The following is a 27,071-nucleotide window of genomic DNA, read 5'->3' as shown; positions in this document are numbered from 1 at the left end:
TGAACCCAGGAGGCAGAGGTTACAGTGAGCCAAGATCACACCACTGTACTCCAGCCTGGGCAACACAGTGAGACTCTGTCTCAAAAAAAAGCCTTGACTCACAGTCTAGTTACAATGGGAAAGTAGTTGTCTAGGAGTAATGAATAACTACTTGAGTATTCACCATTGAAGCTGTGAGCAGACAATAGCAGCAGGCTCAGCATTTGTGTAGAGACTGACTTGCCTGGTGATTATGGTGAGAGGATCAGCATCCAGAGGCTCTAAACACAAAGACTGCATCTTTCCCTAGCCTAGTAGGATCTGAGGAATTGAACTTAAAAATTGTGTGATCTTATGTAATCCATTACATAATCTTGAGCCTAACCTTTCTCCTCCTTTAAATGAGATACTTGTGGCCAGGTGTGGTGGCACATGCCTGTAATACCAGCTTCTCCAGAGGCTGAAGTGAGAGGATCACTGGAGCCCAGGAATTCAAGGCTGCAGTGAGCCATGATGGCACCACTGTACTCCAGCCTGGGCGATAGAGTGAGACCCTGTCTCAAAAATAATAGGCCAGGTGCAGTGGCTAATGCCTATAATCCCAATACTTTGGGAAGCCAAGGCGGGTGGATCACCTGAGGTTGGGAGTTCAAGACCAGCTTGGCCAACTTGGTGAAACCCCGTCTCTACTAAAAATACAAAATTTACCTGAGTGTGGTGGTGGCCGCCTGTAGTCCCAGCTACTAGGGAAGCTAAGGCAGGAGAATTGCTTGAACCCAGGAGGCGGAGGTTGCAGTGAGCCGAGATTGTGCCACTGCACTCCAGCCTGGGCGATGAGCAAAACTCTATCTCAAAAAATAATAATAATAATTAACTAGGCCAGGCATGGTGGCTCACGCCTGTAATCCCAGCACTTTGGGAGGCTGAGGCAGGTGGATCACCTGAGGTCAGGAGTTCGAGACCAGCCTGACCAACATGGTGAAACCCTGTCTCTACTAAAAAATACAAAAATTAGCCAGGCACGGTGGCGGGTGCTTATAATCCCAACTACTCAGGAGGCTCAGGCAGGAGAATCACTTGAACGTGGGAGGTGGAGGTTGCAGTGAGCCAAGATCGTGCCATTGTACTCCAGCCTGGGTGACAGGGCAAGACTGTGTCTCAAAACAAACAAACAAAAAAACAACAACAATAGATAGATAGATAGATAGATAGATAGATAGATAGATAGATAGACAGACAGACTGACTGACAGTTGAATTCATCAGACAGACAGACTGACTGACAGTTGAATTCATCTCTAGAATTCAACCTCCACCTCCCAGGTTCAAGCAATTCTGTGCTTCAGCCTCCTGAGTAGCTGGGATTACAAGTGTCTGCCACCACACCCAGCTAAGTTTTTTGTATTTTTAGTAGAGACAAGGTTTCACCAAGCTGGCCAGGCTGTTCTTGAACACCTGATCCACCTGCCTCAGTCTCCCAAAGTGCTGGGATTACAGGTGTGAGCCGCCACGCCTGGCCTAGAATTTACTTATTAAACATTTAAATAATGTTAAACCTTTTATATTACAACATTAATACCCACTTGATATTAAAACATTTCACATAGACGTGTAAGATAGTAAGTAAAAGTTCCCCATAAAGCCAGTCTTCAGAAATAATATTTTATGCTGGGCTCGGTGGCTCACACTTGTAATCCCAGCACTTCGGTAGGCCGAGGCAGGCATATAACGAGGTCAGGAGTTTGAGACCATCCTGGCCAATATGGTGAAACTCCGTCTCTACTAAAAATACAAAAATTAGCTGGGCATGGTGGTGCGTGCCTGTAGTCCCAGTTACTTGGGAGGCTGAGGCAGGAGAATTGCTTGAACCCAGGAGGCAGAGGTTGCAGTGAAACCACATCGTGCCACTGTACTCCAGCCTGGCGAAAGAGCAAGTCTCCATCTCAAAAAAAAAAAAAAAAAAAAGAACGTTTTATTATTCATTTCACTGTTTAGTGCAGGGATTGATAAACTTTTCCATATATGACCAGATAGCAAATATTTTCAGCTGTGCTGGCCTTACAATCTCTGTTATAAATACTCAACTCTGCCATTGTGGCCCCAAATCAGCCATAGACTGTATGCAAATGGCTGGATGTAGCTGTGTTCTAGTAAAACTTTATGGAGACTGAAACTTGAACTTCATACATTAATTTTCGCATGTCAGAAAATGTTATTCTTCTGATGTTTTTCAGCCATTTCAAAATTTGAAAAACATTCCTAGTTTATTGGCCATGGAAAAATAAGCACTGGGGCCAGGCATGGTGGCTCACAGCTGTAATTCCAGTGCATTGAGAGGCAAAGGAGGGAGGATTGCTTGAGGGCAGGAATTCGAGGCTGCAGTGAGCTGATTATGCCACTGCACTCCAGCCTAGGTGACAGTGAGACCCTGTCCCCCGCAAAAAAAGTGTTGGGCTAGATTTACTCAGTGGGCCATAGTTTGTCAGCCTCTTCTTAACTGTATAGCATTTAACGTTTTTAAATCGTCGGGTTTTTTTCCCTTTCAGAGATAGGTTCTCACTCTGTCATTCAGGCTGTAGATCAGTGGCTAACTTTTAATTTTTTTAGACAATGAGGTCTTCAGCTATGTTTCCCAGGCTGGTCTCAAGCTATCCTACTGCCTTGGCCTCCTGAGTCACCTCAGTTGTTTTCTAAATATAAAAATATTTTATTTTCATTAATAAATTCAGGGCCGGGCGCGGTGGCTCAAGCCTGTAATCCCAGCACTTTGGGAGGCCGAGACGGGCGGATCACGAGGTCAGGAGATCAAGACCATCGTGGCTAACACGGTGAAACCCTGTCTCTACTAAAAAATACAAAAAACTAGCCGGGCGAGGTGGCGGGCGCCTGTAGTCCCAGCTACTCGGGAGTCTGAGGCAGGAGAATGGCGTAAACCCGGGAGGCGGAGCTTGCAGTGAGCTGAGATCCGACCACTGCACTCCAGCCTGGGAGACAAAGCGAGACTCCGTCTCAAAAAAAAAATAAAAATAAAAAAAAAAATTAAAAAAAAAAATAAATTCAGTCATTCGGCTGGATGCCATGGCTCACGCATGTAATCCCAACACTTTGGGAGGCCGAGGCAGGCGAATCACGAGGTCAGGAGATCGAGACCATCCTGGCCTACATGGTGAAACCCTGTCTCTATTAAAAATACAAAAATGAGCCAGGTGTGGTGGTGCATGCCTGTAATCCCAGCTACTGGGGAGGCTGAGGCAGGAGAATCACTTGAACCCTGGAGGCGGAGGTTGCGGTGAGCTGAGATCGTGCCATAGAATTCCAGCCTGGGCAACAAGAGCGAAACTCCGTCTCAAAAAAAAAAAAAAAATCTGTAAATATATGTGTGTGTGTGTATATATATGTGTGTGTATATATACACACACACACACACACACACACACAGAGTAATATAATTATTAGAACCTATAATTTTAAAGCCAGGAGAGATCTTTAACACATTTTCCCACAGAAACAGCCACAGGTGATGGTATCTTTTTTTGGTCACCCTTACCCTTAATAGAGAGTAATAGTGTCAGGGTTTTAAATAGGCTATTGTGGGCTGGTCTGAGAAACCAGCCACCACATACAAGATTGTTTTTATGGGAAAACATGTTCTGAATGTTCAAAAACCAATTTACAAATGAATATTTCTAATTTGGGCACTCCCTGCACATGTATGTCCTCATTCTCTCTTTGCCAGTATTTCCCCAAATGATGAATGGCATGAAATGTAGTACTATCTAAGGGAAAGGAAATTGATGAATCAGATTCATGCCTGGCAGGACTGGCTAAAACAAACACTGGGAACCGGAAGCAGGAGAAGCTAAAGCTAGAAGTTGGCTGAGCGCAGTGGCTGACGTCTATAATCCCAACACTTTGGGAGGCTGAGTTGGGAGGATCCCTTGAGGCCAGGCATTCAACAACAGCCTGGGCAACACAGCAAGGCCCTGTCTCTAATTTAAAAAAGCAGCAGCAGCAGCAGCAGCCAGAAGTCCAGTCCAGTAATAATCTCAACAGTTCCTAGATGGCGGGGAAGAAAATGAAGCCAGTGGTTAAATCCTGGATACTTTAGAGCCTATTGATCATTGCTTTAAATGTTTGGTTTTTGTCTCTGCCAGATCTTTCTTTTTCCTGACATACTCTTGACGGTCTATTTGGATATTTATTTTTCTCCTAAATTAGGGGCTTCTGTTTATTGTCCTGAGTCATCCCTGTTCCAAAGAGAGTGAGTCGTTGCAAAGCCCTGTGTTTCGGCTGATTGTGATTAACCCTAAGACGACTCTCAGTGTGGGTGTGATGCTGTACTGTCTTCCTCCAGGGCAGGCTGGCAGGCAAGTGTGCATAACTGCTACTCTGTGGGTGGGACATTCTGAAAGGCACTGTGCAAACACAAAATTTAGATATTTTTGTGTCACTCGGAAGAATGGAAAACATGAAATACTATAGATCATGATAGGAATATTCAGAAGTAGGATGAAGGTTAATGGACTTAAGTCAAACACCAGATTCCCTGCATCCTGATCTCTACTAGTATGGGGTTATATCGGTTTTTAATAGTGTTTATTCAAGCCCTGTTTTTTCCCCTAAGGAAAATATTTTGGCAGGGCATGGTGGATCATGCCTGTAATCCCAGCACTTTGGGAGGTCAAGGTGGGAGGAGAGCTTGAGCCCAGGAGTTTGAGACCAACTTGGACAACAGAGCAAGACCCAGTCTCTACCAAAAAAAAAAAAAAAAAAAAATGAGCCAGACATGCTGGCATGCACCTGTAGTTCCAGCTACTCGGGAGGCTGAGGTGGGAGGATGATGTGAACCTGGGAGGTGGAGGTTGCAGTGAGCTGAAATCATGCCACTTCACTCAAGCCTGGCAACAGAGCAAGAGCCTGTCTAAAAAAAAAAAAAAGAAATAAGAAATAAAAGAAAAAAAAAATTTCATGTAAAGAGTAATGAATGTTCTGTATTTAAAAAACATGATTTATGTTCTTTCCCTAAACCTAAATTAAGGAAATTTTAACGTACCTTAGGAAGACATCTTTACGTTGAAATCTGACTGAGTTTGACTGAGCCTCTATCATGCAGGCAGTTTATATTTATCTACAGATAAGTGTTTATCTGGCCAGGCGGTGGCTCATGCCTGTAATCCCAGCACTTTGGGAGGCCGAGGCAGGCGGATCATGAGGTCAGGAGATCGAGACCATCCTGGCTAACATGGTGAAACCCCGTCTCTACTAAAAATATCAAAAATTAGCTGGACGTGGTGGCAGGCGCCTGTGGTCCCAGCTACTTGGGAGGCTGGGGCAGGAGAATGGTGTGAACCCGGGAGGCGGAGCTTGCAGTGAGCCGAGATCGCGCCACTGCACTCCAGCCTGAGTGACAAGAGCAAGACTCCGTCTAAAAAAAAAAAATACAAAAATTAGCTGGGCACGGTGGCAGGCGCCTGTAATCCTAGCTACTCGGGAGGCTGGGGTCGCTTGAACCCGGGAAGTGGAGGTTGCAGTGAGCCGAGATTGTGCCACTGCACTCTAGCCTGGGCAACAGAGCGAGACTCTGTCTCAAAAAAAAAAAAAAAAAAAAAAAAACCGGGTGCAGTGGCTCACGTCTGTAATCCCAGCACTTTGGGAGGCCAAGGCGGGCGGATCACAAGGTCAGGAGTTCAAGACCAGCCTGACCAACATGGTGAAACCCAGTCTCTACTAAAATACAAAAATTAGGTGGGTGCAGTAGTAGGATGTCTGTAATCCCAGCTACTCAGGAGGCTGAGGCAGGAGAATTGCTTGAACCCGGGAGGTGGAGGTTGCAGTGAGCCGAGATTGCACCACTGTATTCCAGCCTGGGCTGAAGTAAATCAAGAAAACAAGGTCGGGCTTTAATAACTCAAAAGGATAAAGGACCTTGACAGTTACAGTGCATGTTTTTTTGGACCTTATGCAAAGCTTATTTGATAAGTACATGTTCTAAAAGACATTCTCTGTCCCTGCACTTAGCCAGCTGTGGCACTTCTGCAGGGTCTTGATCTGTTGCCCGGGCTGGAGTGCAGTGGCACAATCTCAGCTCACTGCAACTCTGCCTCCCAGGTTCACGCCATCTTCCCACCTCAGGTTCCCAAGTAGTTGGGACTACAAGTACATGCCACCACGCTTGGCTATTTATTTATTTATTTATTTATTTATTTATTTATTTAAGAACCTCAGAACCTCAGAACATCTGCAGTATGTGCTTTCATGTACAACTTGCTTTCTTGGATTTGAGAGAACCATAGTCGTTGGCCCTAGAGATAAAAGATAAAGATAACTGCTTGGTCAAGCATTTCCTTTGTCACTTTTCAAACTCATCTGTTCAGGAATCCTTGAAAGCCTATTTGGTACCAATCATGTAGGAAGCATATCTTAGTCCTATCAGGCTGCTACAACATAATACCACAGACTGGGTAGCCTGTAAACAACAAAGTTTATTTCTTACCATTCTGTAGGCTGGGAAGTCCAAGATCAAGGTGCTGGCAGATTCAGTGTCTGGTGAGAGCCTATTTCCTGGTTCATAGATGGTACCTTTTCACTGTGTCCTCACATGGCAGAAGGCAGCTCTCTGGGGCCTCTTTTACAAAACCACCAATCACTTCTCAAAAGCCCCACCTCCTGATACTATCACATTGGTGATTAGGTTTCAACAGATTAATCTTGGGAGGACACAAGCATTCAGACCATAGCAAAACACTGCTATTTCTGGCCGGGTGCAGTGGTTCATGCCTGTATTCCCAGCACTTTGGGAGGCCAAGACAGGAAGATCACTTGAGGTCAGGAGTTCAAGACCAGCCTGGCTAACATGGTGAAACCCTGTCTCCACTAAAAATACAAAAATTAACTGGGTGCAGTGGTGTGCGCCTGTAATCTCAGCTACTGGGGAGGCTGAGACAGGAGAGTCGCCTGAATCCAGGGGGTGGAGGTTGCGGTGAGCTGAGATCTCACCATTGCACTTCAGCCTGGGTGATAGAGTGGGACTTTGTCTCAAAAAAAAAACAAAAAACAAAAACTGTTTCTAATTTCATGAGAACTAGAAGGGAAAACTAGTGACTGTTGTTCAGTGCACAAAATGCAATACGCGAAGCTTGCACTGTTTGAGAGCACAAGAGTGGAGAGGCAGGCACCTTAATTGGCAGTAGAGGGTTGGGGAGAGACTATCAAAGAAAACCTTAGCGAGTTTCCAAAGGTAAGTTAGGAGTTAGGTACACAGAGTCGGGTGGGAACCAGGGATAAAAAGTATCGTGCAGTTCATTCATACAATATTCTTTTGAGAGCTGGCCATGCCCCAGGCAGCAGTGATACAGCAGTGAATAATAATAATAGCTAATTTTTTTTTTTTTTTTGAGAGTCTCGCTCTGTTGCCCAGGCTGGAGTGCAGTAGCATGATCTCAGCTCACTGCAACCTCTGCCTCCTAGGTTCAAGCGATCCTCTTGCCTTAGTGCCCTAGTAGCTGGGATTACAGGCACATGCCACCATGCCCAGCTAATTTTTGTATTTTTAGTAGAGACGGGGCTTCGCCATGTTGGCCAGGCTGGTTGTGAACTCCTGACCTCAGGTGATCCACCTCCCTTGGCCTCCCAAAGTTCTGGGATTACAGGCATGAGCCACCAGGCCCGGCCACAATAATAGTTTTTTTGTTTTTTTTTTGAGACAGGGTCTCACTTTATCGCCCAGGTTGGAGTGCATTGGCGCAGTCTTGGCTCACTGCAACCTCTGCCTCCCAGGTTCAAGCAGTTCTTGTGCTTCAGCCTCCCAAGTAGCTGGGATTACAGGCTCATGCCACCACGCCTGGTAATTTTGTATTTTTAGTAGAGATGGGGTTTCTCCATGTTGGCCAAGCTGGTCTCAAACTCCCAACCTCAGGTGATCCACCCGCCTTGGCCTCCCAAATTGCTGGGATTACAGGTGTGAGCCACTGCACCCGGCTAATTATAGCTAATTTTTATTGAGCACCTCCTGTGTGCCAGGCACTGTGCTAAGCCTTTTATAGGAACTATTTCATTTAACCTCACCACAGTCCTGTGAAGTTTTGCTCTTAAAATCATCCCTACTGTACTGATAAAGTTAAATAATTTGCCCAAGGTTACACAGCTCTTACTTTGTAGAGTTAGCATTTAAACCCAGGTAGCTGACTGCAGAGCCCTTGTCTAAGTTAAAAAGGCAACCAGGTAGGTTTCTGCTTCATAGATGGCATCTTTTATGGGGGAAATACCCACTGAATATGGAAACAGGATAATCTCAAATAGTGAAAAATGCAATGAAGATAAAAACATATATGTCATAAAGATGGAACAGACTCCAGTATGCGTGTGCACTGCCTCAGATAGAGGATTAGGCATGACTTTTCTATAGACGTAACAGGCCTGAATGATGACAAGAACTCAGCCATGCTGAGAGCTGTGGCGAGAACCCGCCAGGGACAGAGAATGGCAAGAGCAATGACACTGAGTTGGGACTGAGTTTGGCCGGAGTGATGGAGAGTGGAAGGAAGGCCACTGTGAGCCTGCCTTCAAGTGGTACAAGATGCATCAGACAGATTGGCAGGAACTGGACATGTGATTCTGTCCAAAACTGCAACACAATAGCCAACAGACCTCTAAGACTGCAAATGTAGGCATTCATAGTTACAGGGATTTTTGCTCCTGTTGCTGGTTAGGGGAGCATGGTTTTGACCTTTTCTTTTTTTAATTGTTTTTTGGATATGTAATCTGAATTATATCTTCTTTGTATGCTATCAGGTTCCTGGAAGGTGACGTGAAAGATCATTGTGCAGCAGCAATCTTGACTTCTGGAACAATTGCCATTTGGGACTTACTTCTCGGTCAGTGTACTGCCCTCCTCCCACCTATCTCTGACCAACATTGGTCTTTTGTGAAGTGGTCAGGTACAGACTCTCATTTGCTGGCTGGACAAAAAGATGGAAATATATTTGTATACCACTACTCATAAGTTAGGGTAAAGCGAAAACACAATTTTCTGGATATATGGGGCCTCTTAGTATTTTTTGGAGTTTTAAATATAAAGGAGAATATCTGAATGACATTTAAAATAATTACTTGTATATGTCCAGACAGACTTATTTTTTATTCTGATGATGGTGGCACCACTGATCTTGGATGTACATTTATGTTTACTTTGAGAAAAAGGGTTTTAGGTTGATTTTTGTAATTCCCCACATTTGTACATGTGCTTTTAAAGGTGTACATAAAGCTTCAAATGGCAATAAATATTTATTTTTATACATTCTGCTTGGCATATTATTGTTTCCCATTCTTTCAAGATCACTTGCAGAAGCAAGAACTAATTATACAACTAGGATATTTAATCAATAGTGTTTGCCTAGTAAGTGTAAATTTCAGTCCAGTTAACTTACTACACTAATACGCAATATACTTTTTGTGCTATTTCTAATACTTTATTTTTACATACATACTAAAATAATATGAAACCTATTAAGATATCCAAATTTAGGAATACTCTTATTCTTTTTCATTCTCATGCATCCTTCATGCCAGTGCTGCATTATAACTAGAGTCACCTTTTTTTGAGATGGAGCCTCACTCTGTCATCCAGGCTGGAGTGCAGTGGCATGATCTCGGCTCACTGCAACCTCTGCCTCTTCAAGCGATTCCCCTGCCTCAGCCTCTCAAGTAAGTGGGATTACAGGCATCCACCACCACACCCAGCTAATTTTTGTATTTTTAGTAGAGACGGGGGTCTCACCATGTTGGTTAGGCAGGCCTTGAACTCCTGACCTCAAGTGATCCACCTGCCTCAGCCTCCCAAAGTGCTGGGATTACAGGCATGAACCACCACCACTTTTTTCTTTTTTGTTTTCAGAACGGAGTCTCCCTCTGTCACCCAGGCTGGAGTGCAGTGGGGTGATCTCAGCTCACTGCAACCTCTGCCTCCCGGGTTCAAGCAATGCTCATGCCTCAGCCTCCCAAGTAGCTGGGATTACAGGCGTGCTCCACCATACTCGGCTAATTTTTGTATTTTTTGTAGAGACAGGGTTTCACCATGTTGACCGGGGGGTCTGGAACTCCCGACCTCAGGTGATCTGCCTATGTCAGCCTCCCAAAGTATTGGGATTACAGGCATGAGCCACCATGCCCAGCCGAAGAAGTTTATATTTTTTAAAGACACATTTTTGGGCCGGGCACGGTGGATCATGCCTGTAATCCCAGCACTTTGGGAGGCCAAGGTGGGCAGATCACTAGGTAAGGAGATTGAGACCATCCTGGCTAACACAGTGAAACCCTGTCTCTACTAAAAATACAAAAAATTAGCCAGGCATGGTGGCACACTCCTGTAGTCCCAGCTACTCGGGAGGCTGAGGCAGGAGAATCGCTTGGACCCGGGAGGTGTAGGTACAGTGAGCTGAGATCACACCACTGCACTCCAGCCTGAAGGACAGAGCAAGACTCTGTCTCAAAAAAAAAAAAGACACATTTTTGGCCGGGCGCAGTGCTGTAATCCCAGCACTTTGGGAGGCTGAGGTGGGTGGATCATAAGAGGTGGGTGGTTTACACACACAAAAAAAGACACATTTTTATGATACTATAGTTTTTGCTCATTTACAAATTCTGTTTTTTTTTTTTTTTTAATTTTTTATTATCAAAGGATGACTATTATATTTTCTCTGAGACGGTCTCACTCTGTTGCCCAGGCTGGAGTGCAGTGGTGAGATCACAGCTCACTGCAGTCTTGACGTCCCCATGCTCAGGTGATCCTCCCACCTCAGCCTCCCCAGTAGCTGGGACTAAGGTATGGGCTACCATATCCAGCTAACTAAAAAAATTTTTTTTGTGTGAGACAGTCTCACTATGTGTCTCACTATGTTGCCCAGGCTGGTCTCGAACTCCTGGGCTCAAGCCATCTACCCACTGTGGCATCCCCTCCCAACATGCTAAGATTACAGGTGTGAGCCTCCACACCCAGCCTCCTTTACAAATTCTATACCCACAATTTTTAAACTCAAATTATTTGCTAGTGCATCATAGATACTAGAGAACTTTTTGTAAAGATTTAATTTACTCACGAACCTTGAGAAACCTGTATTATTATCTTGATAATAACAAGAGTTAACAAAACTAAGGTACAAAGTAATTCTAGGCAGTAATGGTTGCAGAAACTCTGAGCATCTACTTGACACAGTAGGTATGTAAATGATTGCTGTGAGACCTCTGTACTAGTAGGAGAGACTGTCACATAAAGCAGTCAGTACCGTATTTTTAATTTAAGGGGTATGTTTCAGACCCAGCACGGTGGCACACCCCTGTAATCCCAGCACTTTGGAGGCCGAGGTGGGCAGGTAATTGGAGGTTAGGAGTTTGAGACTGGCCTGGCCAACATGGTGAAAAATTCAAAAAGTAGCTGGGTGTGGTAGCACACACCTGTAATCCCAGCTACTCGAGAGGCTGAGGCAGGAGAATCGCTTGAACTTGGGAGGCAGACATTTATTGCAGTGAGCAGAGATTGTACCACTGCACTCCAGCCTGGGCAACAGAGTGAGACTCTGTCTCAACGTAAAAAAAGGAAGCTAAAAAAAAAAAAAAAAAATTTTAAGGGATATGTTCCAGGTGCTATTATGGAAGCTCAAAGGCCGAGCAGCTGGGACAACCCAGGAGTCCCAGAAAAGCTTCATGGAAGGTGGAAATTTAGCTGAGCCTTGTGGGATAAATAGATCAAAGCAGAAGCAAAGGATATTCTGAGCAGAAAGGACAGCCTGGATGAAATGGTGAAACCCAGTCTCTACTAAAAATACAAAAATTAGCCGGGTGTGGTGGAGGGCGCCTATAGTCTCAACTACTCGGGAGGTTGAGGCACAGAATCGCTTGAACCCAGGAGGCAGAGGTTGCAGTGAGCCAAGATCGTGCCATTGCACTCCAGCCTGGGCGACAGAGCAAGACTCTGTCTCAAACAGCGACAAAAAGAGAAAGTGTAGATGATTCCTTCAAACAGCTTGTCTATGAAAGGAAGGAGGAATGGTATTAGAGATCTATAAAAGGGTCAGTGGAGGGTCCTCTGACTTTGTTTTTAGGCTAAGAGAAACTCTGATGTGTTTATGGGCTCAGGAGAAAGAGCTAGAAGAGAGACCTTTGAGATGTAGGGAAGAAGAGCTAACTGGTGGCCCAAGATCCCATTGGGAACAGGAGGGGATGAAACTGCCATGCAGATGGGCGGGCAGAGGGAGGAAGAGATCATGGTGGGTTGGTCGGATAGTTTGTGCTGGGAAGCTGACAGCTTTTATGCTTATCCATCCTTTGATGGGAATGCCACTGAAAAGCACCGGTGTTGTCTTTTAACTCGTCTCCATCTGCTAAGGACATGATCTTAATATTGGGACTTTTTACCCTACAGGTCATGTAGGCTGATATTTTGTCTTTATTTGTTTGCTAAAGGGAAAAGCAGCTCTCCCAAATTATTTAAATAAGAGATGATTTGTTATGTTTGACCAAAAGGATTAAATGTAACATTGATGCCAGGCTCAGTGGCTCACGCCTGTAATCCCAGCACTTTGGGAGGCCGAGACAGGCAGATCACGAGGTCAGGAGTTTGAGACCATCCTGGCTAACACGGTGAAACCCTATCTCAATAAATACATATATACATACATGTAACACTGAAATACTAGATAGGTCATGGGAAGAGATGGCCCCAAGTGTGAACTTAGTAGGCTATTAGGTTCTTCCTAAGCTTAGAGCTACATTTTTTGGGAGACAGAGTCTCACTCTGTTGCCCAGGCTGGAGTGCAGTGGTACAATCATAGCTCACTGCAGCCTTGACCTCCTGGGCTCAACTGGTCCTCCTACCTCATCTTTCCCGAGCAGCTGGGACCACAGACATGCACCACCACGCCTGGCTAATTTTTTAAGTTTTTTGTGGAGACAGGGTCTCCCTATGTTGCCTAGGCTGGTCTCAATCTCCTGGGCTCAAGTGATCCACCTCCCTTGGCCTCCCAAAGTGCTGGGATTACAGAGGTGAGTCACTGAACCAGGCTTGCATGTCTGGCTTGCTCACTGTTGCAGCCTCAACAATGAGTACTTAACAGATATTCAATTTTCTTTTTTTTTTTTTTGAGATGGAGTTTCACTCTTGTTGCCCAGGCTAGAGTGCAACGGCGCAATCTCAGTTCCCTGCAACCTCCGCCTCCTGGGTACAAGCGATTCTCCTGTCTCAGCCTCCTGCCTCCTGAGTAGCTGGGATTACAGGCACCTGCCACCACACCGGCTAATTTTTGTATTTTTAGTGGAGACGGGGTTTCACCATGTTGTCCAGGATGATCTTGAACTCCTGACCTCAGGTGATCCACCTGCCTCAGCCTCCCAAAGTGCTGGGATTACAGGTGTGAGCCACCGCACCTGGCAGCATACCATTACATTTTATTTTACTTGGCTTTAACAAAAATAAAAAGAAATTGAGGTAAAACTGATGGCATTATTGGATTGTTCATTCAGGCAGATTTCAGAATTTGGAGTCACTATCCCATGTGTTTCAATTTCCATCAATATCCTTTGACTCCCTGCTTAAAAATAGGAATTCACCTACTTAAACTCCTCCCTCGCTTACCTATTTTTGTTAGCTATTGTAAGAAACATGGCTGTGCTTTGGTCAAGGATAGGCCAAGGTAAGATGTTTACATCCTGCATGACTCAGCAAGTTTAGACACAGGCATATAACTCCACTTGTTATCACAGCCATGTAGCCATAACATGGGAAGGCCATCACTTGGCTCTAAGCCACTATTTTCTGTAAAAGGTATAATTGCCCTGCTAATACTGTGTAGGCGTTCACGCCCAGAGAAAGAGTGAGAGAGCCAGAGCTGTCCATCTTTGCAGACAGACGTGGGGGAGCCAGAACACAGCTGAGAGAAAGAGTTAAGCTGCTGACCCTGAAGGCAAGGGAGAGCAGCCTCGCAGCTGTGTGTCGGAGCCACGGGACTAAGCAGCCGAGACAAGGTGGACAGTGTGAGAGAACTAGTGTAAGTAAGCTGCTGATGAGAGCTGCTGCTGAATAAAATCATCTTTCACCTGCCTACCGTCCCCTGAGTGTTCTTTTGCTATCTGCTCATCCACTCACTCACCTCAGAGCTCCATATGGGCTGGAACCTGGCTGTGGGCATGACAGTTGGCATAGTCGTGGACCTGACAGCTATATTATACACTGTCAAGTTTTAAAACATGTATTGTTTTAATCGTAATTCTCACATTTATTAGTCTTAGTTATGTATTGAAATTGATTATTTTTTCACATTATTTTTCATACATATATATATATAACCTATTCAATAAATGTTAATACTTGTGGAAGAATCGTGGAATCAAAACTTTGTCCTTTTTTTCTTTTAATCTTTTTTGTAACAGAGACAGAGTCTTGCCATGTTGGCCAGGTTAGTCTTGAACTCCTGAGCTCAAGCAGTCCTGCCACCTTGACCTTCCAAAGTGCTAGGATTAAAGGTGTAAGCCACCGCGCCCGGCCCCAGACGTTTAAATAGATGTATTTCAGAACTTTCAGATAAAAAATGAAAGTAGGTTTCTTGTGTCGTGTCGCTTAGGGAAAACGGCAACGTCTGCACAGTTCAGTTGTGGCACCAAGCAACTGTTCGTCCCGAACCTGGATGGGCTCCGAGGGCGCAGTGCCTCCAGGAGCCGCCAGGGGCCGCCACCGCCGGCGGTGCCCGACAGCGCTGCTCTGTGCGTCGCCTGCGCGCTGCCGGAGATGAACCCTGGGCCGGTGGCGGCGGCGCAGTGCATTCTGGGTCGGCGTAGCTATGGCTTCTCGTGTCCTTTCAGCCTATGTCCGCCGCCTGCCCGCGGCCTTTGCGCCGCTGCCCCGGGTCCCGATGCTGGCCGTGGCCCGGCCTCTCAGCACCGGTCTGTGCTCCGTGGGGACCCAGACGAGGCTCGGGCCTTTGCAGCCGGCCTTAAAGCTCGCGCAGGTGACTCGCGGTGACTTTTCTGGGGCTTGGCAGGGGTCAGGAATTGGGCCGGTGGGGGTGGGGGCCGGGCACCCCGGCCGCGCCAGCTGCCCTCAGGGGTGACCCGGGGGGCAGCCGGCTCGCTCCGCAGCCCCGCTGCCTAAAGGTGTTTAGTTGACCCCTGCTGGGAGGCCGGGTGACCTCGTAATAACTAGCAAGAGCACTAACTCGAGTCCAGCACCGCTGGACTGCCGCTTACCGAAACTTTGGACAAGTCTTCTAGCCTCGCTCACACTCACTTGCAAAATTGGGATCCTGGCCTCTACCTTGCGGAGTAGCAATGAGGATTAGATGAGTTAATGCGCATAGAGCATCTCGTACCGTCTTAAAATAGTGGTCACCGTATTGTAGTGAAAGCAATATGCAAAGGCAGCCACACTGGCCTACAGCCTTCTACAGAGCGGTTCTCTCTGCAGTTCTGTCCTTCCTTTTCCCTGCTGCACCTTCTGCCTGTGTCCAGGACTCCTGGAAGTAATTCTAGGAAACAAGTGCAGGTGACCTTTGAACAATAAGGATTTGAATTGCGTTGGTCCACTTGTATGCGGATTTTTTTCAACCAAACGCGGCCAGTATTTACGGGATGTGCCGCCCTGCGTGTAAGGAGGGCAGGCTCTTCCTATAAGGGGATTCTGCAAGGCTGATGGCGGGACATGAGTGTGCACGGATTTGGGTATAGTCAGGGGTCCTGGAACCAATCTCCTGCGCGAATACCAAAGAACGACTGTGTCTGTAGTATATAGCTTGAGCTGATGAAATCTGCGTGAGGCTGAAACGCCAGGAGGCAGTGCTTTTCAAACCTAGCTCCATATTCAAATTACGTGGGTAACTTGAAAAAACAGAAAAGCTTTTCCCCCTCCCCCTTCCTGCTGATTTATTCCTCTGGGATGCTGCCCTGCCATAGTGGTGGTGGTGTTATTGTTGTTGTTTTTGAGACAGAGTCTCGCTCTGTAGCCCAGGCTGGAGTGCAGGATCTCGGCTCACTGCAACCTCCGGTTCACGGCAACCTCCGCCTGTCAGGTTCAAGCGATTCTCCTCCCTCAGCCTCCCGAGTATTTGGGACTACAGGCGCCCACCACCATGCCCGGCTAATTTTTGTATGTTTAGTAGAGACGGGGTTTCCTCATATTGGCCAGGCTGGTCTCGAACTCCTGACCTTGCAGTCCACCCGACTTGGCCTCCCAAAGTGCTGCGATTACAGGCGTGAACCACCGCGCCCGGCCTGTTGTTGTTGTTCTAGGCTCTCCAGATGACTCTGAAGTGCAATTGAGAATAAAAATAACCTTCTTAAGGTAGGATAGACTCTCAAGGTCAAGTTATGAAACCCCTTTTCAAAGTCATAGACTTCAGGTAATAGGGTTTCAACCTTGACTGCATGTTAGTGTGAAAAATAAGCGTGTCTGGCCAGGTGCGGTGGCTCATGCCTGTAATCCCAGCACTTTGGGAGGCTGAGGTGGGCGGATCGCTTGAGCCCAGGAGTTTGAGACTTTCCTAGGCCACATGGTGGAACCCTGTCTCTACAAAAAAATACATAAATTAGGCCGGGCACGTTGGCTCACGCCTGTAAACCCAGCACTTTGGGATGCCGAGGCGGGCGGATCACAAGGTCAGGCGATGGAGACCATTCTGGCTAACACGGTGAAACCCCTTCTCTACTAAAAATAAAAAAAATTAGCCGGGCGTGGTGGCACGCGCCTGTAGTCCCAGCTACCCAGGAGTCTGAGGCAGGAGAATCGCTTGAACCCGGGAGGCGGAGGTTGCAGTGAGCTGAGATCGCCAGTGAGCCAAGATGCCAAGTCTGGCATCCTCCTTCCTGGCCACTCAAGGACTGAGTGACAACCTTTGTTATTGCATCAGCCTACAGATACTTCTGTCGCGGTGCTTGCCATATTTTTATTTCAGCTAAAATGATCTGTGGATTGGTCTTTTCCATTAGAGTGTAAGCTTCTCTGGGGGGAAGGTTGTGTCATAGTCATCTTTGCATTTCCAGCCCATTGCAGTTCTTGGCACACAGGTTAAGTTCCCAGGCTTCTGAGACAGTCATGTAAACAGATAAAGGCAAGACATTGTGAGAACAGGTGTGTGTAGTGCAGAAGCAAAAAGAGGTACTTGACCAACCTCTCAGCAAACGTGATCTTGAAGGCCTGTGCAGAGACCAGGAAGAGCCCTTGTGGTTGACTCTTAGGGTGTCTGGAAGGGAACATTGTTGGGGGGAAGAGAGTGAGCATATCATGAAGGGAGCTGTGTGCTGCAGTGAGGAATTGTGGATGTTCTCTGCCAAGGTCATAGGGAGTGAACATGAAGCAGGGCTTATTGAAGGAATAAGCCCCAGGTGGTGGAGAAGGAACAGACATCTATAAGCAGGAGTTTTGGAGACAGGTCAGGAGTTCATTTCCAAACTGTTGAGTTTGAGAGGTCTGGGCTGCCTATGTAGAGGGGACCAGTCGGCAGTTTGTAGTAAAGCCCTCTCCTTAGCCTCCTCTGAGTTTGCCTCAGGCAAAAGTGGGCCCCAGTGGAGTACCTGGATTCTGATGGAATCTCATCCATTTGAATTACTAGTCCAGAGGGCCGTCACTCTTTACCTGCAAACAGTACCTTCTCTGATGTCTGGGAGAGGTGGTTTATTTCCCATATAATTGTTAAGTGTAGATCTTGAGGAAGAACAATTAACACCAGAAACCTCACATGTTGGTTGTTGGGGAGGTGCTTGTCCATTTTGTATCCCTTTTATTTTTTCCCAGTCAACAGAGATCCAGCTAGAAGGAGCAACAAGACCTTCCAAGAGGCCATGCTGGAAGAACATGGGGGTGAGGGGGATAGCTAACCTCCCCCTGCCTCAGTTTCTCATCTGTAAAAAGGAGAGTGATAGTATCATGGATCTCACCAGATTACTGGAGCGCTAAAGGAAGATGATGTGTGTAAAGTGCTTAGGGCAATGTCATAGCTTGACTTGATAAGAAATCAGTGGAGGCCAGGCGTGGTAGTTTATGCCTGTAATCCCAGCACTTTGGGAGACTGAGGTGAGTGGATCACTTGAGACTAGGAGTTCAGGACCAGCCTGGCCAACATGGTGAAACCTCATCTCCACTAAAAATACAGAAATTAGCCAGGCATGGTGGAGCATGCCTGTAATCCCAGCTACTTGGGAGGCAGAGGCATAAGAATCACTTGAATCCAGAAGGCAGAGGTTGTAGTGAGCCGAGGTCACAACACTGCACTCCAGCCTGGGCAACACAGTGAGACTCTGTCTGGAAAAAAAAGAAAAGAAATCAATAGAGACCAGAGGCAGAAGCATGAGAGGGGAGTAGGATCAAGTATTCTGGGGCAACGCTACAGCCAAGGTATCAAACTAGCTGCTGCTGGTCATTGGTCTCAGGATCCTACTAAATAACCCAAAATAGCACTTACTGTGTAAGTGCCAGCCAATGTCCAAGCCCTTTACTTCATCTCTTCACAACAGTCCTGTGAGTATGGTACTGTTGTTTATCCCCATTTTACAGATGAGGAAACTGAGGTGTACAAGGTTAAGTAACCCACCCAAGGCCAAACAACTAGTGAGAGCCAGCACCATGGTGCAGGCATAGGCGGTCTAGTTTCAGAGTCTGAGCTCTTGCCCACTAACTTACTGCCTCATGCTGACCCTGATGCAGCACCCACTCTAGATGGCATGTGGCCTCCAGTCAGAGACTCATTTAATCACACGGTGCCCACCTGGCCCCTGTAGGTACTTGCCGGAGCTGCTGAGGACAATGCTGACAACCTAGTTGACCTCATAGGTAGCTGTGTACGAACATAGAATATACCCTCACCAGTCTCCCTGGGTCCAAGGTCTTGCTTTGTTGCCCAGGTTGGTCTGGAACTCCTGGGCTCAAGCAGTCCTTCCACTTTGGCCTCCCAAAGTGTTGGGATTACAGGCGTGAGCCACCACACCTGGCCTCGTACCATTTTTTTCTTTTTTTTCTTTTTTGGAGAAGGAGTCTCACCCTATCGCCCAGGCTGGAGTGTAGAGCCAAGATCTGAGTTCACTGCAACCTCTGCCTCCTAGGTTCAAGTGATCCTCCCACTTCAGCCTCCTGAGTAGCTGGGATTGTAGGCACACGTCACCATGCCCGGCTAATTTTTGTATTTTTAGTAGAGACGGGGTTTCACTATGTTGGGCAGGCTGGTCTTAAACTCCTGACCACAAGTGATCCGCCCACCTTGCCCTCCCAAAGTGCTGGGATTACAGGCGTGAGCCACCACACCTGGCCTCATACCATTTCTTGATAAGCACACAGCCTCTGTTGGGTCCCTCCACCTGAAACTTCTTTTCTGCCATTGCCATATTACCTCATTTCTCCCCCTTTCTCTTTATTCCTTTCTTCTCCATTTTATTTATGACTTGGAAACCTATTTGAGTCATTGTTAAGTAGGCCGGTGATGTGCCTGTATCAAAGGTCTCCTTAACCCATAATAGGAAAGGATACCATGTATAATAGGAAAGGAGACCAGACATTTAGACAAAGAAAAGTGCTCTAAAACTCTTGAAAGTACTCAGAAAGGCTCGGTTAGAATATCTATCATACTCTCCAACTCATCTCTTTAGCTTGCTGATTAAACCTGATTTTTTTTTTTTTTTTGAGAAGGAATCTCTGTCGCCCATGCTGGAGTGTAATAGTGTGATCTTGGCTCACCGTGTCCCAGGTTCAAGCGATTCTCCTGCTTCAGCCTCCTGAGTAGATGGGATTACAGGCACATGCTACCACGCTCAGCTAATTTTTATATTTTTAGTAGAGATGGGGTTTTACCACGTTGGTCAGGCTGGTCTCGAACTCCTGACCTCATGATCTGCCTGCCTCAGCTTCCCAAAGTGTTGGGATTACAGGTGTGAGCCACTGTGCCCAGCGTAAACCTGATTTTAATAACTGACTTCTTTTTCTTTTCTTTTCTTTTTTTTTTTTTTTGAGAGAGAGAGTCTCAGCTCTGTGGCCCAAGGTGGAGTACAGTGGCACGATCTCGGCTCACTGCAACCTCTCTCCTGGGTTCAAGCAATTCTCATGCCTCAGCCACCTGAATAGCTGGGATTACAGGCACACACCACCATGCCCGGCTAATTTTTGTATTTTTAGTAGAGACGAGGCTTCACCATGTTGGCCAGGCTGGTCTCGAACTCCTGGCCTCAAGTGATTGGCCCACCTCGGCCTCACAAAATACTGGGATTACAGGTGTGAGACACCACACCTGGCCCAATACCTGTTCTTTATGCAAGATGAATGTTTCTTATACAGAGGTTATACTGGTTTGGTTCCCTGGGCAGTATTTATTATGATTTTTCATGGACCTTTGTGAGTTTCAGGGACCTAAGCCCTAACAAGCAGCCCCACTTTCTATAGGGAAATGCCTTAAGAACTCCAAGCCTTGGACTTAAAATGAATTTCAGGAGGTAAACAAACCAACTTAGATTAGGGATTCCTTTTTTTTTTTTTTTTGAGACAGAGTCTTGCTCTGTCGCCCAGGCTGGAATGCAATGGCATCGTCTTGGCTCACTGCAACCTCTGCCTCCCACGTTCAAGCAATTCTCCTGTCTCAGTCTCCTGAGTAACTGGGATTACAGGCGCCCACCACCATGCCTGGCTGATTTTTGTATTTTTAGTAGAGATAGGGTTTCACCATGTTGGCCAGCTTGGTCTCGAACTCCTGACCTCAGATGATCTGCCCACCTTGGCCTCCCAAAGTGCTGTGATTATAGGCGTGAGCCACCATGACCAGCCAGATTAGGGATTTCTGTAGTGAGCAAAACTGCCAGATACCCTGTTTTGTTTTCTCTGGTTCTGTGTTGTACCTTCCACAGCATTAAACCCCCTGACCTGTAATTGCAGCTCATTCCACATTGGTTGAATGAAATCTGGTCAATACCCAAAATACCTAAACATCGAGCTGACTGATACCAGAGATACGTGAGAGATTGCTGTAACGTGGCAGAGGCCAGAAGGGCTCATGGTTTGGCTGGTGGCCACGAGGCAAGCCTTGCTGGAAGGGAAACAGATTGGAATATAATGACTGTAAGCTCCCTCATCCTCTCTTTGGGTGGGTGGCCAGCTTCCTTTGTCCTGGCTGAGGTCAGGGAGATACCTGCTGGAACCAAACTAGACCTTTCTGGTGTATGGTCCTCAGTTTGAATTGCCTTTGGGTTTACCATGACAGCCGTTTCCTTGTGGGTCTTTTGACTTGGGTCTGCCTATTAAAGGTGGCAGCACCCTATAGAGGCCTCGGGATGCTGAAGATGCCATGAGAAGACATAGGCATTCTGCAGACGCTAGACAATTTGAGTGGCAGTTAGTGTCGCAGAGCAGGATGAACGTCCAGAGCCTGAGGGTTGAACCCAGGAGGCAGAGGAGCCGGTCCTGGCTCCCAGGAAGGAGGCCTGAGATGCTGCCGAACTGTTGGGGCTTCTGCAATTACCCAGTCCTGCAACTTGGTGTGTCCTAACAGCCACAATGAGAATCAGATGCCGTGCGTTCTCTACAGCCCCAAAAGTTCTGTGAAAGTTACCTATAGGCTTGTGCATTGATTTAGAGGCATTTTCCGTTCAGTGACAGTGTTTCCTTCCTGCCCTCGCTCTAGGTTCCTGGTAGAGTTACACAGTTGTGCCGCCAGTATAGCGACATGCCCCCTTTGACGTTAGAGGGCATCCGGGACCGTGTTCTTTACGTATTGAAACTCTATGACAAGATTGACCCAGAGAAGGTAACTGATGGTGGTTTGAATTTTTTTCTTTAAATATAGAGTATTTAAATTACATGGTACAAAATGCAAAGGGAAAGATACTCAGTAAAAATCTCCCTGGCTGCCAGCCACCCAGGCCCATTCTGGGAGACAGCTAGCACTACCAGTTTCATGTATGTTTGCAAAGGTATTCAATGCATATGTTAAAGAAATATATGCATATGTGTGTACATTATGTGTATATTATATGTGTATCTCACCCTTTTTAAAAAACACAAGTGGCTGGGTACAGTGGCTCATGCCTGTAATCCCAGCACTTTGGGGAGGCTGAGGCGGGCAGATCACCTGAGGTTGGGAGTTCCAGAACAGCCTGACCAACATGGAAAAACCTCATCTCTACTAAAAATACAAAATTAGCCAGGCATGGTGGTGTATACCTGTAATCCCAGCTACTCGGGAGGCTGAGGCAGGAGAATCACTTGAACCCGGAAGGTGGAGGTTGCAATGAGCCGAGATAGCGCCATTGCCGTCCAGCCTAGGCAACAAGAGTGAAACTCCACCTCAAAAATAATAACAATAAATAATAAAAACACAAGTGGGGCTGGTCGTGGTGGCTCACGCCTGTAATCCCAGCACTTTGGGAGGCTGAGGCGAGTGGATCATGAGGTCAGGAATTCAAGACCAGCCTGGCCAAGTGGTGAAACCCCATCTCTACTAAAAATACAAAAATTAGCCAGGCGTGGTGGCAGACACCTGTAATCCCAGCCACTTGGGAGGATGAGGCAGAGAACTGCTTGAACCCGGGAGGCAGAGGGCGCAGTGAGCTAAGATCACGCCACTGCACACTGCAGCCTGGGCGGCAGGGTGAGACTCTGTGTAACAACAAAAATAAATGGAATCTGTTGTGTAGGTAAGGCAGTTTGTTTTTGATATGCATTTTTGAAGAATCATTCCTGGTGATCCTGAGGTCTAAATTAGAGTGATAGGGTGATAGTAAACACTTTGTAACATGAAGCTGCCTACAGTTTATAATCATAATGCCACTTAAGGTGTGGAGTCTAGGCCTTAGTTGTCAGTAAGGCAGCAAAAATACCCAAACTTCTTCAGATGTCATTCAGAGCAATGATCAGAGATCTCAGTAAAACATATAGAGTGGGCTGGGTGCGGGAGCTCACGCCTGTAATCGCAGCACTTTGGGAGGCTGAGGTGGGTGGATCACCCGAGATCAGGAGTTCAAGACCAGCCTGGCCAACATGGCAAAAACCCTGTCTCTACTAAAAATACAAAAAAATTACCTGGGCATCATGGTGGTGGGTGCCTGCAATCCCAGCTACTCAGGAGGCTGAGGCATGAGAATCGCTTGAACCTGGGAGGCTGAGTTTGTAGTGAGCCAAGATCGTGCCATTGCATTGCACTCCAGCCTGGGTGACAGAGCGAGACTCTCTCAAAAAACAAAAAACAAACAAAAAAAATACAGAGTGAAATTCTTCATTAGCTATGTATATATTGTTCACTTTAAAATAAAGTAGAATAAGATAAAGCAAACCATGTACATACCAGCACAGGTTACATATAAAATGTCAGCCATGGCCTCTGTATGTTAAAAAGAATTTGATATAGTCACAAGGACAGAAAACCAAACACTTCATGTTCTCACTCTTAGGTGGGAACTGAACAATGAGATCGGTTGGACACAGGGCAGGGAGCATCACGCACCGGGGCCTGTCAGCGGGTGGGGAGCTGGGGGAGGGATAGCATTAGGAGAAATACATAATGTAAATGATGAGTTGAGGGGTGCAGCAAGCCAACATGGCACATGTATACCTATGTATCAAACCTGCACGTTGTGCACATGTACCCTAGAACTTAAAGTATAATAAAAAAATTCGATATAGTGATTAAGTGGCATTGTACCACCCTGTTATCTTGGGAAGCAAATGCTTTCATGGATTAAATTTTGTGTTTGGTGCTCCTTTCTTGCAGCTTTCAGTAGATTCTCATTTTATGAAAGACCTGGGCTTAGACAGTTTGGACCAAGTGGAGATTATCATGGCCATGGAAGACGAATTTGGTAAGGCTCAGTCTTGTATCTATATACTGTGATTTTTGATTAAGGTGGATTAAACTGAAAGAAATGGTGGGAGGCTGAATTGGAGTTAGAATTAAATATTAGTAGAAACAGTAGTATCCACTGCCCTACACACACACCTTCCTGCCCACTTACCATCAGGTGAAGTAAGCTTTAGGGATGGTACATTTATTCAGAAAGCACCTTGCACCTCTTGGCCCAGTGTTGTGCCAAGAGCCGAATGACCAGAGATGGTTCCGGGGGACTGATTCTTCAGACAGAGTTCTAAGACAAAGGGCAAAAGCCTGCCCGGAACACATGCTGATGGCACGTCAGCCCCTCCTGAGCTCGGGTAACATGAACCAGGTAGAAGTAATGTGTGCCAGGACAAGAGATGCACCCAGAGCCTCTGGCCTTGGTCTCCTATCCTGGCTCACGTGCACACTCCAAGTTTGGGACGGTGTGTTGTGCAAGTGAGACCTTTCTAAGGCTCCATGGCTGTTTCTGCGTGAGTTAGTTGAATAGGAAATCAAACGACTTCTGTGCTATTCTGCAGAGCAGGGCCTAGTTAAAATTTCTCACAGATGATGCTGACTAGGATGGAATCCTTTGCCTAGTGCTTCACAGTACCAGGTCTGGAATTGAGCTTAGGTATAAGCCTGGACAAGTAACTATCTCTCAAAGCCTGTTTCTGCAGCTGTAAAGTGGGTGATAATAGTAGGATCCCCAGGATTGGGATTGCTGTGAGAATTAGAGATTATGTGTAAAATGCTCAACACAGCGTTTGGCCCAAAGTAAGCTAACTATCAAAACCCAGCCATTTATAAAAACCCAACCATCATGAAAAAAAAAAGGCATGGGTGACGTGTGTTACAGCACGATGACCCTCGAGAACGTGCTGAGTGAAAGAAGCCAGACACAGAAGATGACACGTTAAATACCATTTACATGAAATGTCAAGAAGAGGCAAATCAAGACAGAAAGTAGACGAGTGGTTGCCAGAACTAGGGAGGATGGGGAGTGACTGCTGATGGGCACTGGGTCTCTTTTACACAGTGGTGATGGCTGCACAATGTTGTGAATATACTAAAAACTACCAAATTTTATATATACACACACACACGCACATATACTAACAAATTTTATATATATACACACACACACACGCACATATACTACCAAATTTTATATATATATATACACACACACAAGGAGGAATTTGCTATTATATGAATTCTGTCTCAACAAACAAACAAACATACCTCCAAAGCATTGTACCCAACCTGCATGCATACTGTCTAGAAGCTAACTGGCCCACAACCTAAATGGCATTCAAGGTTGCTGAAAGTTTTGATATAGTTGTAGCTGTTGTAGAAGGGTCAGGTGTGTTCAGTTCTAAAGGATTTTTTTTTTTTTTAACTCTCTCACATTGTTGTGTATTTTTCTTTTAGGGTTTGAAATTCCTGATATAGATGCTGAAAAGTTAATGTGTCCACAAGAAATTGTAGATTACATTGCAGATAAGAAGGATGTGTATGAATAAAGTATCAGGTAAATAATTAGACTTCTAAAATGATGTTCACCCGTAGATTTAATTGTCTGTGGTTCTTCAATAAAGGAAACTCAAGAAGAAATAGAAAATGGAAATGCTTGACCAAGATTTTTCACTGCTTATAAAATGCAAGCCCTTTCCTGTTGTCTGCCACTCAAAGGGGCCCAGCTGTGGTGGTGATCTTTGAGAGGTTGAGAGCTATCATTCCTGGATAGAACTCCCTTGACTGTCAGCTCTCCTCACAAAAGCAGAGTTTTGTACAAAGCACTGAGCAGGGTAACCTGGAAACAGACCTCTCTCTCCCTCAATTACTCACCCAAGGCAAGCCCAGCCTGCTGGGTAAGACACTGAGGTGACCTGGCTCTTTTTTTTTTTTTGGAGACGGAGTCTCGCTCTGTCACCCAGGCTGGAGTGCAGTGGTGCGATCTTGGCTCACTGAAAGCTCCACCTCCTGGTTTCACGCCATTCTCCTGCCTCAGCCTCCCAAGTAGCTGTGACTACAGGCGCCTGCCACCACGCCCAGCTAATTTTTTGTATTTTTAGTAGAGACAGGGTTTCACCGTGTTAGCCAGGATGGTCTTCATCTCCTGACTTCATGATCTTCCCACCTCAGCCTCTCAAAGTGCTGGGATTACAGGCTTGAGCCACTAAGCCCGGCCTGACCTGGCTCTTAATTAGGCAAGAGAGGCCTCATGGGTAAGAGGATGGACTTTGGAGTCAGACACACCCAAGTTTATTTTCAGCTCTGCCACACTCTGTAAGCCTGGTGGTCTCAGGCAGACTGCTTAGCTCTGTAAGCCTCAGTTTCCTCGTATGTAATATGGGGGTAATGATAGGACCTACCTGGGGCTTTTGTGAAAGCAAAATTGCAGAGAGTGTATATATCACTTAATACAATGATGTAAAGAAGCCTCTCAGTAAATAGTAGCTCTTGTTACTTGGGCCCTAGAATAATCAAATAAGACTTTTTGCATTAAAACATTATATTAGTGTCTTTAGCTTTTAGTGACCCTGTCTTTTTGTTTGTTTGTTTGTTTGTTTAGATGGAATCTTGCTCTGTTGCCCAGGCTGGAGTGTAGTGGCATGATCTCGGCTTACTGTAACCTCCGCCTCCTGGGTTCAAGCGATTCTCCTGCCTCAGCCTCCTGGGTAACTGGGATTACAGGCGTGTACCTCCACGCCCAGCTAATTTTTATATTTTTAGTAGAGATGGGGTTTTACCATATTGGCCAGGTTGGTCTTGAACTCCTGACCTCAGGTGATCCGCCCACCTTGGTCTCCCCAAGGGCTGGGATTACGAGCATGAGCCACTGCACTCAGCCAGATGCTGCATTTTTAGCACCTGAAAGATGTCACTTACCATTAGTAAGAACACATCAAAAATAACATTGAACTTATTTTATCTTTTCCAGACCCTTTGGCTTTGGGGAGAGAGGACTCATATGATAGTGGCGAATGTCTGGCAGTGAGGACACATTTTCGCATTATTGCTGACTCTGACAGAGTGATTCTGATGGACGTGTATTTAAATTGTATAAGTGTTTTACTCTTTGAAAATAAATCTATAAAACCAACATTTTCCCCAGTCTTCAGTTTTTCAATGATGTCTATAAAGTGCTTTTTTATATTTTTATATTGACATTGCTTAATATTTTTAAAGGTCTGATTTGTCATTGGTATCAAGCATGTCAAAAACAATGGCTTCTCCAACCGTGTACTTGAAGTAAGGCTCTCTCCCC

General features: G+C 46.0%; 3 protein-coding genes across 12 annotated transcripts in view; 2 read left to right on the top strand and 1 right to left on the bottom strand.

The window, feature by feature from the left end:
* The window catches only part of PALB2 (partner and localizer of BRCA2), a 36,727-nt gene extending 27,456 nt beyond the window's left edge, over nucleotides 1-9,271 (top strand). For 6 of the 9 annotated variants that reach the window (XM_073015236.1, XM_037989745.2, XM_037989743.2 and 3 more), the window contains 2 exons: nucleotides 4,197-4,345; nucleotides 8,769-9,271. In XM_073015236.1, the coding sequence (XP_072871337.1) occupies nucleotides 4,197-4,345; nucleotides 8,769-8,979 (360 nt within the window). In that variant the 3' untranslated portion in view covers nucleotides 8,980-9,271. The remainder of the gene's footprint in view (nucleotides 1-4,196; nucleotides 4,346-8,768) is intronic. The other 3 variants (XM_073015238.1, XM_037989747.2, XM_073015237.1) reach the window with 1 other exon arrangement.
* Nucleotides 9,272-14,758: 5,487 nt separating this feature from the next.
* Nucleotides 14,759-26,906, top strand: NDUFAB1 (NADH:ubiquinone oxidoreductase subunit AB1). The gene is made up of 5 exons (XM_037989749.2): nucleotides 14,759-14,971; nucleotides 21,611-21,733; nucleotides 23,696-23,783; nucleotides 25,232-25,331; nucleotides 26,745-26,906. The coding sequence occupies exons 1-4, from the start codon at nucleotides 14,804-14,806 to the stop codon at nucleotides 25,321-25,323; spliced, it is 471 nt and encodes a 156-aa protein (XP_037845677.1). The 5' UTR covers nucleotides 14,759-14,803; the 3' UTR covers nucleotides 25,324-25,331; nucleotides 26,745-26,906.
* UBFD1 (ubiquitin family domain containing 1) overlaps nucleotides 17,696-27,071 on the bottom strand; it is a 32,687-nt gene continuing 23,311 nt past the window's right edge. Inside the window, exon 7 of one of the 2 annotated variants that reach the window (XM_073015234.1) lies at nucleotides 17,696-18,255. In XM_073015234.1, coding sequence (XP_072871335.1) covers nucleotides 18,172-18,255 — 84 coding nt within the window. In that variant the 3' untranslated portion in view covers nucleotides 17,696-18,171. The remainder of the gene's footprint in view (nucleotides 18,256-27,071) is intronic. The other variant, XR_012092929.1, reaches the window with a different exon arrangement.

Source organism: Chlorocebus sabaeus, chromosome 5 (genome assembly GCF_047675955.1).
Source record: "Chlorocebus sabaeus isolate Y175 chromosome 5, mChlSab1.0.hap1, whole genome shotgun sequence".
Lineage (NCBI taxonomy): Eukaryota > Metazoa > Chordata > Mammalia > Primates > Cercopithecidae > Chlorocebus > Chlorocebus sabaeus.
The sequence above is the reverse complement of the archived record's forward strand: the minus strand, read 5'-3'. Positions and strand labels throughout refer to the sequence as shown.